Genomic DNA, 20,358 nt, shown 5'->3' on the forward strand with positions numbered 1-20,358 from the left:
TAAAAGCAGTGGCCTCCTAACAAGGACATAAATAGTGATCGGAGATACTGCTGTAAAATTATGTATATAATATTGGATAAAAAAAAAAATAGGACAATTCTGTGATTTTTTGAATTATCATAGAAAAATTCCTAAATAAACAAATTATCTAGAATAGCCTGAGTGAAAAGGCAATGCCTATCTAAAGGATGCAGGACCAGTGGCCACATTCCTCAATATATGAGCAATAATCCTGGGAGGAAGGGAAGATCGATGAATGTGCCAGCAGAGAGAAAAGATTCCTGAAACTCTTCTGTCCTTTCACTCCTAACTAATTGCTGGGTACCATCTTCAATACAATTGGGGTATTTTTACCTAACCTAACTGGGACAAGGGACATTGGAGAGTGAACTCAGGGATTAAACAGCATAGACAGCTTCTAGTTAAGTATTAGTGTTGCCTTGCATGGTAATACTGTCATGTTATGCTTGTCTCTTGCATTTTTCTTCCTTATATGAGTAATCAATGGACTTGCTAACAGGCTATCAGAGGGGCGATCGGTGATGTCCTGTGTTCATTACAGGAGGGTTTCCCATTACTCTTTTTGCTTCTCGTCTCCCTTTTATTTGTTTTTATATGTTCTTGCAATAATTGTCTGAACTTTATGGTGCATAAATCTTTGTATTATATTTTTTGAAAAACACACAAAATAATTTATTAAAAAAAGAAATGGTGCTGATACTTTGGCATAATAATCAGCAGTGCTCAACGCCTTAGATAGAGATCTCTGGTGAAGGCTAACGGGTTCAAATAAAGAGTTGAATCTTTAAGTAAAAGCAGGCTTATTGTGTTATACTGGTGAGGAGCGCAGATGAACTAATGCAAGTCTGTCATGTGGATGTCAGTGGTTCTTGTCAATGCAAAGTAGAAAATGACACCACGGACATGGCTGGAGGACAGAGTAAGCTTAAAAAGAGGTAACCATGTTGGCAAAACATTGGAAGGGATCAAGGGGAGCTGGGTAACCAACATAAAGTTAGCCTGGGGATAATTACCATACAAAGGGGTATATTTGTGATGAAGGTGCAGGGCGAACTGAAATGGCATGGTATATATGACATCCAGGGACCGAACAGTACCTAATGTGGGAGTTACTGAAATGAGGAAGCATGTGCCTGAGGATCCTTTTGTGCTCTCAAAAGGTAACTATTTTGAGAATGCTACTCCCCAAAGTAACATGTTTATTCTCCTAGCCCCCTCTAGATTGTCAAAGACTAGTGAAATGTACTGAGGAAAAAAACATGAAACTAAGCTGGCAACTAACAAAATTGGTGCCTACCGTATACAATACATCCCACGCCACATGCTTACACAATAATAGCATCATGTTCTCATCTATATGTCGGTCTTACTTTATCAGTTAAAAAACAGATAGCTGAGGAAACATGAGTAGGTGAGTGTGTCTTTAGGCAGAATGGTTGTGGGAAAATTGCTACTGAGTGAATCTATTACCAGATGGTTGGTTGAAGACAGCCATTTAGTCCAATAAAATGTTTATTGTAGGACTGTCATCTATTACACAAAATTCTAAGAAATGTCCTCCCCGAACAAAAGAAATCCTCCTGTTGCAATGTAAAAGGTTGTCACTGTTTCTTATGTGCATACCTTTACATCTTGTGACACTATAGTAAGTCTTTATGCAAAAAGACTTTGAAAACCGTTGCCTATGAATGCAGGATTCTCCATGCAAGTTTCCTTTTTTTCTATGCATTTTTATGTTAAAAATGTTATTGCTTGAAGTGTTTTAATACAGTGCAATGAAAGAGATGAAAGAGATAACAAGACCATGCTTACCTGCTATATTTGTCCATTTCACCTAATCACTATAAGCTCCAAAGCTTTTGAATTGTGAAGCTTTTGTCGTACAGAGTTGCTGGGCAAAAAGGACTACAACGTTGCTTATGTCAGTTTGGAGGAGGGGGACAAGAAAGAAAAACTCGAAAAAACCACTAAGTTCAGAGACTGATGTTGGGTTCATTCTATTCTGGACACATTTAGCTATGGCGTGGTACAAATTGCAAAGAACAATTATTTTAGTAGTACCACGAAAAGAAATGGTATGAACAAAATTAAATGATTACATTATACTCCAACAACCCGCAAGACATTTACTTATGTAGACTCTGCACAAAGTGAAAGATGATATGGCAACAGAAATAAACCCATGAACCACATTTTATCTTGAAAGATGTTTTGTTGTGCTGAATGTAACTGTCACTTCAACTCATTCACCCTATTCTTTCAGCTCAAAATGACCCCCCAGCTTAAAAGATCCTACATTGCCAGCATTCAACTACACACAGCACCCCATTGCTCCCTAGCTAGGTTTGCGCTTCAAAAGCTCCACTGTGTACGGTGCACTGTCCAATGCAAACAAACATCCAGTTGTCACTACTGAGTGAGTACAGTAAGTAGCAGTTCCACCATAAGGAATGCAAGTTACTGAGATGGCCAAGTTTCCCTCATTTAGTCAGAAGAGTTTCCAATGTAAATGTGTTACTATAAAGCTACCAGAACTAGCATCAGCCCAGTCACAGCACTTCACACAACAATGCTTCCGAAATATGTTCTGTGTTGTTTCTGTACTGGTTCTGTATCTCTTGTTACCATTCTATTTAACTAGTACCGGCAGTGCCTCTGGCAGAGATTTAGATCTGATCGGGAAAGGAGTCTTGGTAGCTCAGTAAGAGCAGAAAGCAACATACAGGGCCAGTTAGCTTAAAATAAAGGCAACAAAGCGTCAGACTGAAGCTTAAAGCTTTTCTAATGTCAGCTTGAGAGCATTCACTATTAGAAATGCGAGTCCTGTAAAAGAGTCCTAATAGCATCACAGATTAGGCTACATGAATATTAGCATCAATAGCTAGAAATGAAACAGGGCTGATGCTGTCCCAGGACAGAAAAAAACAACATATGACTCAAACGTACATTAGATGCCTGCGATGCAGCCTGTGCCGAAATGTGCATGGAGGTTTTAACAGTAGATATGCCAAAGAGCACACTGGGTTATGTAATCCTCAAATGAATAGAAGTGAATAGGGAGACAAACAAGTTACTTACCTTCAGTGATGACTTATCTGGTAGAGACATATTCTAGTTGAAGATTCCTTTCCTTAGAATTTTCCCCAGGCGTCAAGACTGGATCTGGAGATTTTTCTTCGAGCAGTCGCATGGCATTGGTCGACTCCACGTCCATCGCTGGCATTGTGGTCGCCATGATGACGTTGCGGTCATATGTAGGCACCACCCTGGCACGTTGATGTCAATTTCTTTTCACAACTTTCCACTGCAGAAGCCCAGAGCCATGAAGGACACTGATCCTAGAGCACCAGAACTAGGGCCCTAAAAAGGGGTAAGTCCCTGTCCCTAGAAATCAATTCAGAGTGGGGAGGATGGGTAGGTCAGTAAAGAATCTGCAACTAGAATATATCTCTACCAGATAATTTATCACAAAAGGTAAGTAACTTGTTCATTTGACGGAGACTTCTAGTTGCAGATTCCTTACCTTAGAATAGATACCCAAGCAATACCATACCCGCAGGAGGGTCTGCAAACTAAGATCATACTAAGAGGTCCTGCAGGACCGAACAGCCAAAGTAGCCATCCCTGTGGACCTGACTGTCCAGGCAGTTGTGTTTAGTGAACGTTTGCAAGGAACGCCAACGTAGCTGCCTGGCAGTTGTTCACGACTGGAACTCCACATGCCAACGCAGTGGTAGCAGCAGTTGCTCTGGTAGAATGAGCACGCAAACTCTCAGGGGTTGCTTCTTAGCCAAAGCTTAGCACATTTTGATGCAGAGAACAACCCGTCTGGAGATGGTCCTTTTGTGCACCGGCCGTCCTCTCTTCGCATCCACTCAGAAGTCTTTGGTACGATTAAGATAGAACGCCAACGCACAAAAGGGCGTGACCACTATAGGAAGTAAAGAGGTCCTAGGACGAAGTACCACTTTGTCAGGATGGACAGAGATGGAGGGTGGCTTCTAAGAAAGAGCTTGCAGGTCACTCACTCTATATGCAGAGGTGATAGCTACAAGGAAGGCTCTTTTTCAAGTGCGAAGCCAAAGAGGACATTTATGAAGAGGTTCAAAAGCAGCACACATGAGGAAAGTGAGTACCACGTTCAAATCCCACTGGGGCATTATGAACGGGGTAGGCGAAAACATTTGGCTAAGACCTTTGCGGAATGTCCCAACAATGGGAGATTTAAACAAGGTGGGTTGATCAGGTAGTCTGAGGAAAGCACAGATTGCAGACAAATAACACTTAAGGATGCCCAAAGGAGAGCCCTGCTGGGCAAGAGAAAGGACAAACAAAAGAACCTCAGACAGAGGCTCCAAAAGGGGGGCAACAGACTTGTTGGCACACCATGCCACAAATGTATTCCAACAACAGGCGTATATCGTTTTGGTGGAGGCACGCCTGGCTGCCAAGAAAACATTACAGATTTCGGGCGGAAGGTGGAAAGCTGTGAACAGTCGCCATTCAATCTCCACGCAAGAAGGCAGACACTAGACAGGTTCGGGTGGAGAACCGTTTCCTACTGCTGCAACAGAAGATCCTCCCGAAGAGGCAGTCTGAGAGGAGGATCGATAGCAATGCTCAGAAGCTCAGTACACCATATTCTTCGGGTCCAGTTCGGAGCCACAAGAATTACTTGGCAGAAAGGCGTATAGGAGGCCTGAGTTCCACGCGAGACAAAAAGCGTTGCCGACCAAGTGCTGCCTTGTAAACTCCAACGTGCAAAAGAGCTGACATTGCACTTTCTCTGAAGAAACGAACAGATCTAACCAAGGCTCTTCCCACTGTTGAAAGAGACCTTGCGCCACCTCCGGATGGAGACATCGTTCGTGATCAACCATGCACTGACAGCTGAGTTAGCCTGCCCTGGCATTCAGAGAGCCCACCAGATGTTGAACCACCAGGCATATGCCCCAACATTCCAGTCATGTCCAAAGACCAGGGCCTTTTGACAAAGAGTCAACGACCCCACCCAGCCCTGCTTGTTGAAGTATCATATGGGAGTGGTGGTGTCCATGAGAGAAAGGGAAGAAATGCTTTCAATGCAAGCTGGATCGCCTTGAGCTCCAGAAGATTGATGTGGAGTCCGACTTTGCAGGAGACCAGATGCCGCTAATCTCTGCCTCTCCCATGTGGCCGCCCCATCCCAGGAGTGATGCATCTGTCACTACTGTCAGATCTGGTTGGGGAAGGTACTTTGTGGTTCAGAGGCTGAATGGTGTTATCATTCATTTTTGAAGTAGAAACATTCTTAGTTCTGTTATCAGCCTCTATTCTTTCCAGCAAATGATGGCTTTTGACATGCTTATTGCTGCAAAGAAGATGCTATTTGTGTTTCCTTTGTTGTTTGTTACGTGCATCTTTGATGAAGTGTGGTTGTTTACTGGCCTCTCCTTCTCTGCAAGCTGCAGACTGCCGGGCACCTGAACCTTTTGCTGTGCAATCTGCCTTCTTCATATTTTCTACGATTTAATTAGCTGTTGCCCCAAACAACTGTTCTCATTTCAGTGGGGTGTCATTTATATTTGATTCAAAATCAAATTTAAAACCAGAAAAGCTTAATGTTGCATGTCTGCTCCAAATTGATGTAGCACTGTTCAGCCTCTGTATGTTATGTCTAAAGATGATTTTCAACATGTTTGATATTATTTTTCTCTTTTGAGTAATACCTTTTGCTCTTATCTTGAGCTACTCCGTAAGGTCCTGTATGACTTCCTCTACTTACCCCTATTGCTGATATCTACTCTATAAAACTGTAGAGTTGGTAAAGAGTTACTGAGTAGTCGCAGCACTTTCAACTTTTTTAGGCAATTGCATCCAGTATTTTACTTTGGTGGTCAGTAGTGGAAGCTGGATGTCGTGTTCGACTGTGTTCAGCTGCGGCTATGAGAGCATCTGCACTAATATGTGTTTTAGGGTAGTGCTGGTCTTGGGGTGATGCTTTGTAATGTTTTTTTCTACTGCTTTAGCTACTGCAAGATACTCATCAATTTACTTTTCCTGATGAAAAACACCAGGTGACACAGTGAGAAATTGCCAGCTTATTGGAATTTAATGTTGCCAGCAAAAAAAAAAAAAAAAAAAACATGTCCTCATGCTCTTCCTGTGCATCATAGGACTCTGCTACTCTCCTTACTAAACAGTGGTAATTATGTACGCTACCTGATGGTGATGAGGAGTTACATAATAGTCTAACTCTTCTTGTGGTGACTCAACAACTAAAATCTTTCATATGTTTTCCTTATCAGCATTTACATCAAAAAACGTATTTGTGTCTCCCCTGGCTGTTTTGACAAGCCTTCTTAAACTTAATTACCATACGCTGTACTATGGTGTTACAGGTAGGTCTCTGCAAACATTCGTATCTATATCTCTTTCATATCTTGGTGTTTTACATGACGCCCTTACAGGAATGTCTTCAATGCTTACTCAAAAGGTTTGCTGCAGAACTGCTACAGTTTTGGCCTCAATGTATCTTTTGTGCTTCTCAACAAAGAAGGATCAAGACATCTTTTCAGCCTCATCAAGTGTTAAAGGTACACTTGTCATGGGGTTTTCTCCTTGTGAAGTTAGCAAGCCTGATCATCTTTTGACGACTAGTTGTATGCTTTAGTCCTGCTGGTTACTCTGTCTTTTGACCTGAAAGTCACAGCCACTGAAACGTTGGAAACCCCTGTGCAATGTGACTGATGCTCTTGCCAAGGCTCTAAGACTCTTTCTCCAGGAGATCTTCAGGGTCCAAGAAGCCCCGGCCTGTGACGTGGGACTCCTGTTTTGTTGTGCTGCTGAGGCCTCCCTGCAACTCCCAGTGCCTGCTGCCAGTGGGTCACTCATGGGGGCTCCTCTGACTCTGGCTGGCTTTCCTCCCTGCTAAAGTCCTGCCCTGACTCTCTTCCAAGGGTTGAGTCACTAGGCCCTTGCTGATCCTCAAAAACCTACAAACTTCGTTGCAACAACTATTTGCGCTTGCCAAGGTTTGTTGGTGGCCCTGCTGACCACTGACCCTCCTGTAATTCGGCGACCGATGTCAGACAGCTTGTGGGTGACTCCAAAGATCTCCTGCAGCCCCTGGACTCCACTGCTGGACTTCTTGCTTCACTGTCCTGCAGAAACTTCACCTCCAAGAGGGTGGGCATTGCCTACCTGAACCGCCTGGACAATCCAGAGTGAGCTGGACATTGTCCCCTTCTTCTTCAGGTTCTTCACATCTGGAATCCATCCTTGGGTTCCACCGACTTGGTCCACAAGCCACAACAGCAGCTGGACAATCAAGGCTTCCATTGACTCCAACAAAGGTTTTCGACGTCACTTCACCCCTATGCACCTGGGCTCCCTGGTGTAGGTACTCCAATCTTCTGGGTATACACAGGTGGGGGTACTATCCAACCTTCTTTGTGACAACGGGTTTCCTCAGTCCACTGGGAAGGGTCCTGAATCCATAAAAATCCAACTGTGACAGTCAGCCAATGGGAAACCCGGCTCAATAACTACTCTGCACCCGGGAGCCTGTGGGATTTCTGGTACTTACATCTGGCAATTTCTTACTCCCCCAGGCCCTGGGATTCGAACACACTTACTTTGGTTGGGCATCTCCATTCTTATACCACTTTCTTAGTATATGGGCTGGCCCCCCATAGGGTCCCATGTATTTCTATGCTTTTCCTGCTTGTTGCTAAGTGTATATTTTGTGTGTAGATATCTCCAGTGTTAGTACAGTATTAGTGCTGTAATAAAGAATACTTTATTTGTGCAGCACCTGGTGTGGTTCTTTCTTGTGTGAGAGTTACCAAGTGACTATTATGGTATTGCAAGGGTTTTACACTTCTCCTAGATAAGCTTCAGCTGTTCACCACAGCTACCCCTACAGAGCTTTTGCTATCTGAACACCTAAACACTATCACTAGTGGTTGCCTGGACTCGGTATAGGGTGCCACACCATAGGTGTACACAATAAACGGAGCCAGCGTCCTACAAACATTTTCTGAACTCTTTCCAGCTGTTGTATGTTTGAACACTCAAGGTGGTATTCCATAACCCAAAACAATGAAAAGTTACTGACAACTTATAGAGAAAATATCAGCACCGTAAACATGCAGACCATGAAAAGGGATGTTTTTTAAACTTAATCTGGTGTCGGTATATTCAATATCTTAATCAGCACCATCAGGATCACTCTCTTAATTCATGAACCTTTGCTGTAGACGACTCTTCCAAATTTGAAATACTTTTCAGCAGTTCATGAGCTCAATGCTAAATCCACTTGCAAAAAACAGAATCTAAAGATGACGGTGGCTAAGCGCCGAGGCACTATCAACTTGCGGCTGACATCACACAGCCATTCTGCCTCCATATATGGTCGATGGCAAAACATATAAACTTTATTTATTTAGAAGTCTTTTACAGACTCAGTATCTGGATATGGGAATAATGCACAGCATGTGACTTTAGACTAGGCTCAAGCTGTAAAAACTATCTCAGTTGTTTCACAGCAGAGGAAAAGGAAAACATACAGCCTTGAAACTTAGAAAGTAATACTTCTAAAAACATTTCTAGATTATTAGTTATAAAAATAAATACTTGTAAAAGGAACATTTCCAAAAGTGTTTGTTCCTAAAATATATTATCGTAAAGACAGTGGGAACAGGGTGAAGGGGCCAAACGTTTATAGTTACAGGTTTGAGGTATAACGGTTAGGCTTCCAGTGGTTAAGAGTTAGGTGCATGGGTTTAGTGGTGGTACAGGGTTAAGGGTACATGGGTTAAGAATAGGAGTTTAAAGATGTAGGTTTCAGAGTTTGAGGTGTGGGGTTATGGTACATTGGTTAGGGATATAGGGTTAAGAGAACAGGTTATGGAGTGAAAGGTATGAAGTTAGAGGCTAGGGTTAAGGGTCACAGGGTTAATGGTCTGGGGTTTAAGGGTTTGAACAGCTTTAAGATTTCAGATGTTGGGCTAGTGGGATACAGTTTAAGGTGTAGGGGTTAAGGATGTAGGAATTAAGGGCATGGATAGAGGATAGGAATAAAGGTATGGGGTTAAGGGCATAAGGTTTCAGGTATTAAGTTAAGAGTCTGACATACAGGATTAAAGTTTTGGGACAGAGGGGATAGGGATGTCGGGCTGCTTCTATAATTGCATTTAACAAAGTACAAAATACATTATTCCCAGGATACTAAAGAAAATAACACAGGGATAGCATTAATAAATAAAGCTTAAGGGAAACTCTCTCCCAGCAGTTAGGAAATATGGATGAAGATTTGTTCCCAGGAGAGTGACAAGACCCTAAACCAATGCTGCAAGACGCCTGGATTCAGAGTAAAGTTCACACAATACAGGAAGTGTATGACAAATGCGCTCATGACTTCAGTACTAAACTAGTTTGCAACACAGAGGCCAGCTCCCAGAAGGCCCTGGCACATGCAGCCTCATCATTTGGCATTAGCACTGTAAATATGCACAGAATCGTCTATTCGTGTCCTCACTTCATTAATTGTGGTCTAAGCGCCTTATAAATTTAATCCACCCAAACCGGTATGTTTTTATTCACTGTATAAGTAGCCAAGGACAGCACCTCTAATAGAAATGCACCACGTAAGCCAAAATATATCTTATTATTCAAAAAGAAAGGACTACGCATTTAATCAAATCGTCAGCTTCAAAGTGTTTTTCTTTATTCTTTTGGTAGCCTTTCTATACTTTGTTGCCTTTCTCTATCCTAAATACAAATATGCCTCTTTTTTGGCTACATATTTGTACTTACTGGTATTCAAGAATCCAATTTGAGATAGGACATACACATCTCGAAAGAGTCACGGACGGATTGGTGCTGAAGGGTGATCTCATACAATAAGTGGATTGGTTTAGCCTGGCTATAGAGTTCATGTGCTAGTCCCTATTTACTAGTGCTGAGAGTGCTGCTATTCCTGTGGCAAAAGTATGCAGTCTTCGAGCACCGTTCAACTACAGAATCAACAATCAAACATCAATACTAACTATAGTTTGAGCAAACATGAGAGACGCTCAGCGTCTTCTTCATCTCATATTTGGGAGAGGGGATGACAACGTTTACAAGCATCATGGATATATAAATAGTCATCACACCCACTTATCAAGGAAGTTATTTTCAGTGCAGAACAAGATTTGAAATTGTCAGTAAATCCCTCAACTGTATTTGTATGAAAGCCTATACAGCAAGTTTTGCTGGATTAAAAAATAAGAATCTCTCTTAATGGTGGGCTTGCCTCTTTCTCATCTTAGGGAATGGTAAGATCTGCACTCAAGAACTGTGTTGAAATGGGCTGCACCTTTGAAAGAGCTTTAAAAAAAAAAACAAGTTTGAGGATGGATGCGCAAATTTCTAGTCAACAGGACCCAAATAATTTAGCCAGGCCCAAGATGCAAATCTAATTTAATACTTTAATCCAATGTTGCATCAATCATTACTTTGATAAGCAGTACACATTACGAAAAGTGCCCAAAAATAAAGGAGATAATGTTTGCTTAGTTTAATTTTCCAATATCTTATTTTGTGCTATCTGGAGGCGGTGTGCTCAGTCATGGCTAGAAGTAACGTTAAGTACTGCAAGTCAAATTCAAAATGCAGCCTTGTACTAGAGGGTGAGTATGGAAAAGAAGACAGACATAAGTTTGTTCACAGACTGGAATTAAGTGGTCACCAGTTACCTCTTTTGATTTGTGACAGATCATGGAGGGACACTTACAACAAAGGGCACATTTTTACACTTAAAAATAAGTCAAATTTATCATCATTATACAATGGTTGTGAAGCATAATTCCCACATCACGATTTGAATTTAAAAAAAAGACTGACCTGTCTGAGGGATCTTCAAATATCTTCTGGAGCCCAGAGGAGAGGCTGCCGCTGACATTTGGACTGGAGCTGTGCTCGCTGAAGCGACGCATTTGCTGCTGGATGGGCGTGGGGTTGGTCAGAGACTTGGTGATGTCTGCCAGGATGCGTGGTAGAGGTCCCAGCTTGGCCACTGTCGCCTGTAGGAAGGAATTTTCACCCTGATTGGACAACAAGCGAGGCAAAGTCCGCCATGGCAAAAGGGGCAGGCGGAGAGAGGGAAGACGAGCAGGCAAAATGGTGGCACATACCACAAAAAGATAGTTTTTTTTATGAAGCAGCACAACCGACAACATGATGAATGAAGAAGATGGAACAGGGTGCAGCAGGCATCGAGAAAAAAAAGAGAAGGAAATAGAAAAGAAATTAGGATGGGTAAAAAATATATACTAAAACATGCTCAACAAAAACAAACTATGGCCATTCCAACTCAAAAGGACCATGCAAAGCAAACTACAACTACGAGGAAAAGAACAATGGCTAGCCATAAAGGAAATGGTGCAGCGCCACCCACTGGGGTCAGCAGTCTGCATGAAGAAAAGATGCATGCCGAGAGAGGGGACTGTGAAAGAACGGCTCATACTCTGGCATTCTGAAGAGGTTAGTATTCAGATGTCAATAGTGTTGTGCTGGCCCTCCTAGCCATGACAAATCTTTTGTCCCAGCGTACTGGATGGTCTTCCCCCACCTTCTCTAATAACCTCTGATTTCTGTTATCAAAAGTGTTAAATACTCCAGAAAGGAAATGTCCATGTACCTCTAGCTATGGCTCTAAACTCAAATCTGGTTATCCTGACTCCCAGAAAAAGGATTTTCCCCTTCTTCCCTTTTATTTGTTAGTGAAGGACATCAAATGTTATCAGGTTGGGAGAGTGTGTGTACCATTACGAACAATTCCATTCCCCAGACCAACTAAACTCAGTTGCTCCAGAGGGCATCACAGGGTTTTTGGTTTTGGTTTACCATTTACTGACACGCTGGTCAGTCTATGGTTACAGAAAATCGATATCCCTCATTGTAATCTTCACATGCCACTCACACTGTAATCCAATATTAAGGGATTTCAACCCCTAAACCGACAAACAGAAGAAGTGATTATGCATATTTTAGAGGGAAACACCCACTTTTTGGCTTCTGCAATTCCATTCAACATTTCAGATTTATCTACCAAAATATGTCATATATCTTACAGCAATAGGCCCCAACAAGAATAACAGCGTTTGTGAATGTTTCAGGATTTTGCAAGGAATCTGTCCTTAGCTGAAACATCTGCCTTTAGCTTATGACATTATTCAGATTTTCCATAGAAATGCAGAGGAAACATGCTTCCCCACAGCTTCTGTTTGTCTCAGCCTTGATTCTGGTGGCAATTCTTTCAAAGGGCTAAGGAAAATGTAACTGATCATACGGAGTGATTACAAGCTGCTGTCCAATACAAATTTTGGTATTACACAATTTGAATTCAAATCACAAGCACTGTTTGGTCAGAATTGCAGAAGCAAAATTACAAATTCTGTCCTAAATTCCTCAGCAAATGCAACACAATAAAACAAAGGAAGTACCACAGAGCACACGAGGGCATGTGCTTCAGTACAGAGGACATGAACTCAATGTACAACCAGAAATGTTGCACAGCTGTATACATTACATTCTTGAGCCATTAGGCTTCTTTGCCTCAGTTTGTCTGCTCTGGCGTTCAGAGAGCCCGCCAGGTGTTGAATCACCAAGGAAAAGCCCTGACGTTCCAACCATGTCCAGAGATGCATGACCTCTTCACAAAGGGTCCACACCCCCACCCTGCTCTGTCTGTTGCAGTACCACACAGCGGTGGTGTTTTCGTGAACACCTTCCTTTGACTGAACTAATAAAGGCTTTCATTGCCAAGTGAATCACCCAGAGCTTCAACAGGTTTAGGTGGAGCTCGGACTATGCCAGAGGCCAGAGTCCTCTAATCTCCGCCTCTCCCAGATGGCCACCCCAGCCCAGGAGTGATGCGTCTGTCGCTACAGCAAGCTCTGGTTGGTGACGGGAGAGGGATCTGCCACTGAACCAGTCCCAGTTTGCTAGGAACCACTGACGATCTTTTGCTGTCCGGGCCTTGTTAGAGAGATTCCTATGATGCTGTGCACAATGGGACTTCAGGTATATGTCAATGGGCATGTGTAACCAGCAGGATGCAGGTGGCCATGAGGCCCTTTGGACTCAGTCAGTCTCACGGAAATCCAGGATAGAGGGTCAAACATCAGAATCATAGCTTGAGTATCCTGGACTCACTGCTCGGGAGGATAGGCCAGAAACTGCACTGTGTACAGAATGGCCCAGATGAAAGGGAGCATTTGAGAGTGAGTCAGGAGCTACTTCGGCACGTTGATAGTAAACCCCAGCAAGTGCAGGAGGTTCACCATAGTCTGAAGGGGGGAAATGGCAGACTGGGACAAGACAATCATCGAGGTAGGGAAAGACTGGAAACCCTAAAGTTTGCAGATGAGCTGCAGCCATCAAGTTTGTGAACAGCCAAGGGGTGCTGGTAAAGCATCCTGCAAGTCTAACACTACCATCAGTCTCCCGGATCTAGGGCAGCCAGAACTTGTGTTAGCGTGAGCATTCTGAACTTATCGTTTTTCAAGGAGAGGCTGAGAAGGCACCGGTCTAGAACAAGATGAAATCCTCCCTCCGTCTTTGGCACCAGAAAATATCAGGAATAATAACCATGACCTACTTCTGATGCAGGCACTCTCTCTATGGCTCCTTTGGCCAAGACAGCCTGCACTTCTTGACAGAACAAGGAGAGATGGTCCTCTGTCAGCCAATTTATTGGCATGGGTGGCAGGGAAGTCACAAAGGGAAGAGAGTAGCCCCTTTGGATAGATTGGAGGACCCAGCGGTCTGATGTCTCTGACTGCCAGTTGGGCAGGAGATGTCATATCCTGCCACCCACTATGTGCCCACGATAGTTGAGGGTAAACTAAAGAAGCTGGGAAGCAGCGGCTGCTTGGAGGGTGATAGGGAGGTGAGGGGTGGCAAACTGACTCAACTGCTGGCCGCCTGTCCCATGTTGTCTATATGACTTGTGCCCTTGGCCACAAAAAGTCTGGGAAGCCTGCTGGCTGTGGTGGCTTGGAGGGTATGGGTGCAGGTGGAGACCCCTTCACAAAAGGGGCAGACGTTGGATAGGGGTTGGCAAGAGGTCATAGTCAAGCCCAAGGACCTGGCTATAAAGCACTCCAGCACTAAATCCTTCTCTCAAAACAAGCGAGAACCATCGAAGGGCATGTCCATGAAGGAAGCCTGGACATCCCCAGAAAAGCCAGTCATTCTCGACCAGGTGTGATGTTGCAAGGCAAGCAACAATGTAATTGCTCTGCCCTGCGAGTTGGTTGTGTCAAGTCCACACAGTATGGTGAACTTTGCCGCATCTTGCCCATCAGCAATATCCTGGGTGAGGATGGCTTGGGCCTCCTACAAGACCTATAGGCCGCACTTGCGCAACCGAGTCCCATATCGTATGGAAATAACAGTCCAAGAGGCACGCGGTGTTCACCAACTGCAGTGGTCGGCTGGCGGAAGAGGGCATCCTCTTTCCAAAGTTTTCCAGCCTTTTGGATTGTCTATTCAGTGGAGTGGTAGGGAATGCGCTGGGCTTAATTCTGGATGTGGAGGCCTGGACCACCAAGCTCTCCGAGGTGGGTTGCTGGGTAAGAAAACTGGGGAAATGGCAGCAGGCAGTCGCCTTATGCATAGAAGCCCCTGTGCAAAGTGTGGTCAAGGCCCAGAATTGACATCTGTAAGGGTTTCATTTAAGGGAGTAGGAGTTCAGAAGGTGAGACTCTCGCCTGAAGCACCACTAGGAATATGTTCGTCTTGACTGCCACTGTGGGCAACTAAAGGTCCCTGACCTCCGAGGCCCTTTGCACCATCCATTGTAAAAGAGGCTCACTTCTCCCCAGCCACAGTAGGAAGAGAGCCCAGGCCAGTGTCAGATGTTGCCTCCAACAGTTCCTCATACCAGTCATCCTGTTCCTCTTGTGGAAGCCAGTAACCATAATGGTCCAGAGACCCCTCCTATTCATCTCCCTCGACAGGTCTATCAAATAAATAGGGCACTGGCTCTGCTCTGGGAAGCATGGACCTGGTTGGTGCTGGACGATGCCCAGCTGGCTCCATGTCGCAGTCTGGAATAATGATAGGGGCGGTGCTGCCTTGGGCCTTTGCACTGGATGGGGCGCTGAGTAAGGTCTCAGTCTTCCCAACTTTTCCGTTTGGGGTCCAGCAAGGGGTAGATGGGACCCAGCTGGTGCTGAGGGCAAACATCCTGGTGTGGGTCCAGTAATGCCCTGTCCGAGCCCATAGGGCCTGACAGTGCTCCAGAGGGGCCGGGCAAATATGAGGACCATGGCCTCAATACCCCTTCAGCTAGGCGGGGGTTGCTCGGACTCCAGGAAAGCGTGGTGCAGACCCGAATTCAGGTTCCGCTGACTCACAGGACCTGGAGTGCTGATGCTCCCGCATCTTGTCAGAACACTCTGACACGGTGGAGTCGAAGACCTCTTTGTTGGACTTACTAGACTTCCCTGACGACTTGGAGTGTGACGATGACCATCAAAAAAGGCTCTGTGACCAGTCCCAAGACATTCCACCCATATGAGACTTCGAGCAGCACCATGTAGACTGGCGTTGGACGCTGAGGAGCTTGATGGAGTGCTCCTTCAACACCTTGGAATGCATGGTGCAGCAGTCCTGCGCTCCTGCCCCAAGCACCACAAACACCCTCAGTGGGGGTCTGTCAAGGACACTTGCCTGTGACAGGCTCCACATGGTTTGAAAGCTGCCAGTTTCCTGAGTAACATGACCTCACACCAGGATAAAATTCTCAAAAAAGTTGGCCAAAATGTCAAAGAAAGACAGTTAAAAAGTGACTGAAAGGTTGGTCTGCGCTACTGGCGTGCAAAGGAAAGTACTGACGATATAGGTGCCGCTTATATAGGTACCAAACACGTCACTTCGAGTACAGACAACAAAGAGCCAAATGATGCTATGTACCGGTGTGCAGGGGTACTGCTCAAAAGAATTCCGGACCCAGTTCGACTCCTAGGAAAAATCTAAGGTAATGAATCTGCGGATAGAAGTCTATCAGATTTGTTTGAGACGTATGAGCGAGAAACCATTTTTTAGCTTCGCAAAACTCTACAAAATGTGCAGCAGATTGTGGATTATGTGACATGTGCAGCAAATTTATATTTACATGGGAAAGTCAAGGAAGTAGAATCGTTTTTTTTCAGTGCAGCTGCATATGACAAAGAGACAACTATCTTCCTAACTGAAATTCTTCATAGAGAAAGGAATCTTATAGAGTCATACCCACATAAAACCCACAACGAGAAATTCCATCTTACATTTTAGAAGTGGCACGTTCATTCAGTTAAAACAACAGCACTGCATGTGACAAATTATTAAAACCTAAACTTGGCTGTTCTGTCTGAACCATAACCATAACAAAGTGTATTAATACTGCGAACAGACCCAAAGTAAAAAAGTGCCACACAATTGTGCTAAAGCAAGTCCTTAAGAAGGCTCAAAGAAAGGACAGAGCTACCGTACTCCCATCCAAAAAACAGACACTTGATGCAGAGTAGTATGGCTCACATCAGTGTGTACTGACAACAAACCATTTTTAGGAGACACGTTTTACAGTGTCCGTGCAACAGGATTTATGTGTTGAATAAGATATGAAGACTGTGACATCCATACAGATAAGCTGTTGGAACAGCGTAACAATCCAAAAACTAAAGGCAATCATTGCAATAGTTCACTCCACAAACCACTTCACACACAAACATAGGCTATGAACAGTGGTGTGATTTCAGCCCACTGACACTCACCATCAGGCAAACCCATAAATGCAAACAACACACTGCTTCAAACACTGCATAAATCCCTACAGTAATATGAGGCCATGGAGTTAGTGAATTGTTCATCATACAAAAACGCAACCTATAACGAGGAATACTCTTTGGTGTGCAATCTCAAACAAAAAAAGATACTTATAAATTCAGACTGTGTAAGCCTCTCCCCCCCCTGGTCTGAAAGTCTATAGCTAACAGGGCGATGACTACTTCCACCAGGATGACATACACAGTGTGAATAGATAATTTGTAATGTGCCAGGTCGATGAAACATTCAATTAATTTTGTACTGCAAAGGATGAATTTGTAGATAGTGATCTTGTTAGATAATGACTGCACAGCGATGGTACTGGCAACCATCTCCTCCCTTAATAAATACAGTGAGACTGATTCAAAGGCTATCACAGCGAAGAGAGCTCTTGTTGTAAACCAAAAAGGTGAAAAAGCTGAATTTTAAAGGATCGCTACTTCAAGGAGGCACCAATGTTGGATTCACTCCTACAGTTTTTAATACTCTAAGTACCACGAATGTACATCTGTATAAAAGCCTTCCTTCTCCACCACCGACTAGTCATGTCCAATTTGCGATAAACAAAATGACATTCTTCGAGTCTCTTCTCAGAAAAGTTTCCAGAGGGTCAGAAGTCAACTGCCACCTGCAGCTAATACTAGGTTCACCTCAAGACAAAAGTAAAAAGTTTCACTAAGTCAAGGAAAGCTTAAGTAACAAGGATAATCTGGTGTTCCAAATCCTGATCAACCAATTTCTCCTGCCAGACGTCTCTTAAACACAGATTTATAAAGGTATCAAAGCAGCCAGCAATTACACCACAGAAACAGAGCATAAAAAACTATGCCTGATTTTCATGCATTGGGGGAAGCTGTGCAAGGAAAGATTTTTTTTTAACACTTCGAACGTTTTGAGTACAGGGTAATGATTGCACGTGTCTCTGCCAGTGGAAAATTTGGAATTTTGACATCTCTGTAAACCATGACACTCTGGTACAGAGGCTTACTTGCATTTACAATACGTTTGTCCTGGACCACAAGAAACAGGCCCTGGAATAACGTGACCTCTGGTTCACCTTCAAAATACGTACAAAGGAAACGTTTACATGGCCTTTCATTCTATGCACAGTTGATTACACCTTTTCTCTCACTGCATGGATTAAATAATTCTGTGATTTAAGTGTATGCGGATTTGTTGTGATCTTTGTCAATCAAGACCGTCTTCTTACAAAGACGTAATTTTATATCCCTTTCCATGTGTGAGTGTTCATGCTGCTCCACTTTAGAAACCTAAATGAAATGCAGTAGGACCGCTACCGGAGGGTGCACACTGATAGTGTCTCTACATTGCAACCATTTGAGGTGAGCTTGTCAATATTGTCAAACACATCGATTTCACCAGAAACAATGCATGCCAAACCAATGTAGGTGCAAAGGCAATTGACTGACCCACTGCCAACATATGCTAACATAGTACTGGCTACAGAAATCAGCTTAACAAAACGACTCATTAGTTCCAGAAATTGCAAAGTGTAGCGTGCAGTCTGTCTGGTTGCCCAGCTGTTTTCTCCAAAGAGTTTTGGAAGCCATAAAAGTACAAGTTGCTCTACTAATAAGCCTCTTACGTCAAGGGGTATCAGTAGCCAACTAGTGCACAACTGCAGGCAAAAATGATATAAGAATATTTAGGACATAATGCACTGCAAAGAAATCTTATGTCTGTCAAAATTAGCTATTGGCCATAAATATGTAACTCTCCACACACACTATGACTATACTGAGGAACCAGTGTATCTTTTACTGTGCTAACAAGCTGTCACACCTTCTCGGCACACAACAGTTTTGAAGATACATACTCTGTAAATTACCAAGAACTTTCTTAGATTGAATATAAAGCACCACTGATGTGCCAGGAACAAAAATAAGAATTTAGACTTTTTTTTTTTTTTAGCTTTGCTGAGACATGGAAATGTGCCTCCTCTCGCACTCACATAGATATTATTTGTTCCTTCCAGCTCTAAATGGGACTTACCTTATCCAGCTGTGATACGACCTCCCAGAGGAGGGAGTGCAAAACAGACAGCTCTCTGCCTAGATCAATGTAACCTTCAAACCCTGGGGTATTTGAGATGGTGTCCGGGTTGGAAATTTCCTGCAGAAATCGCTTCATGCCGCCCCACTCATGCTCCAGGAAGTCATTCATGAAAGCCATGTACTCTTCTTTGTTACCAAATCTGAGACAGAGTGAAGAGAAGAGATTAAGAAAATAGTACAGTGGAGGGTGGCATAGGTTGGAGAGTTGGGTGGTGTGACGAAATAAGAAAAGGGGGAAGAAAAGAATAAACGAGTAGAAAGGAACAGTAGGAGACAAGGGAAAAAAAGAAAGAGAAGATCAGTAAACACGAGTTAATGGTCAAGGAAGATTGAGGCTCATAAGGGTGAGGGGTGGATAGAAGTCGGAGGTATAAAAATATAGTAAGGGTCAAGGATTTCAAGGAAGGGAAGTGAACACTGGAAACAATGATTGGGGAGAATGCAATGGGTTGAAGAAGGAAGAGGGAGAAGCACAGAAAGGCGGGGGGGGCGGATGAGAATGGAAGGAGGACAATTAGATGCACAGGTATAAAAGGAGGAGAAAGAGGGAGGTAATAGAATTGGAGAGGGAGAGAGAAGCAAAGCAAGAGGTTATGCATATGGAAGAGGGCAGAAAAGGGATGTACAAAGAGGTGGTGAAGTAAGTGACCAGAAAAAACGAAAGGGGTTCAGTGGGAAAGGAATGTTGGAGAACAATTACAGTATGTGTAGAAACGGGAGAAGAGACAACAAAAATAAACACTAATTTAGTTGAGGTACTTTAGATTTAGTCAAACTGAGAGATGTGCTTTTATCGATATGAAATAGTGAGTTTAACACTGATTCCTAAGCATGCATAGAACTTATGAACATATTAACACCTAGAATATCAGTTATTAGTTTGCATTTGTAACTTTAGCTCGAAGTGCTGAACTGCTGATATTAAGTGTTGCCAAGTCAAGCATCCTGCCATGCGGGGTCAATAAGGCTAGAAAGGCCTATGGGCAACCATAAGCAGATAATATAAACCGATTAGGCAACATAATTATTAGGACACACCCATTAACATCCTAATTAGGTTCCCACTGTGCGAAGGCAGGTGTCCTCTTCATTATCACTGGTTGTACATGGGTCCAATTATTAATATTGTGTAACAACCACAACACCAGCTTTCAGTGCAGGTGTAGTGGAGAAACTGAAGGACTCCCTTCAAGAATACAAAAAATACTACCTCATTTTAGATTTATCTAAACAGATGCTTTCGTCCACTAAATTATCTCTTCTTAGTAGGGGCTTTCTATTCCTCCAAAAGAAGGCACAGACATGTTTTATCTACAAATAAAACTGTGTCGGTTTTTCAAAACATCAGACTGAACAATGTTTCCAAACATAATCCCAGAGCTAGCCACAAGACTCAACTCGAATATGCCCTCCTTACTCTTTC

At 43.4% G+C, this 20,358-nt stretch overlaps 1 protein-coding gene across 9 annotated transcripts in view; it reads right to left on the reverse strand.

Moving 5' to 3' along the window:
* The window catches only part of RASAL2 (RAS protein activator like 2), a 618,546-nt gene that overhangs the window by 44,213 nt on the left and 553,975 nt on the right, over positions 1 to 20,358 (reverse strand). For 6 of the 9 annotated variants that reach the window (XM_069231551.1, XM_069231549.1, XM_069231556.1 and 3 more), the window contains 2 exons: positions 18,874 to 19,075; positions 10,891 to 11,090 (listed from right to left, as the gene is read on the reverse strand). In XM_069231551.1, the coding sequence (XP_069087652.1) occupies positions 10,891 to 11,090; positions 18,874 to 19,075 (402 nt within the window). The remainder of the gene's footprint in view (positions 1 to 10,890; positions 11,091 to 18,873; positions 19,076 to 20,358) is intronic. The other 3 variants (XM_069231552.1, XM_069231550.1, XM_069231554.1) reach the window with 1 other exon arrangement.

Source organism: Pleurodeles waltl, chromosome 4_2, assembly GCF_031143425.1.
Source record: "Pleurodeles waltl isolate 20211129_DDA chromosome 4_2, aPleWal1.hap1.20221129, whole genome shotgun sequence".
Lineage (NCBI taxonomy): Eukaryota > Metazoa > Chordata > Amphibia > Caudata > Salamandridae > Pleurodeles > Pleurodeles waltl.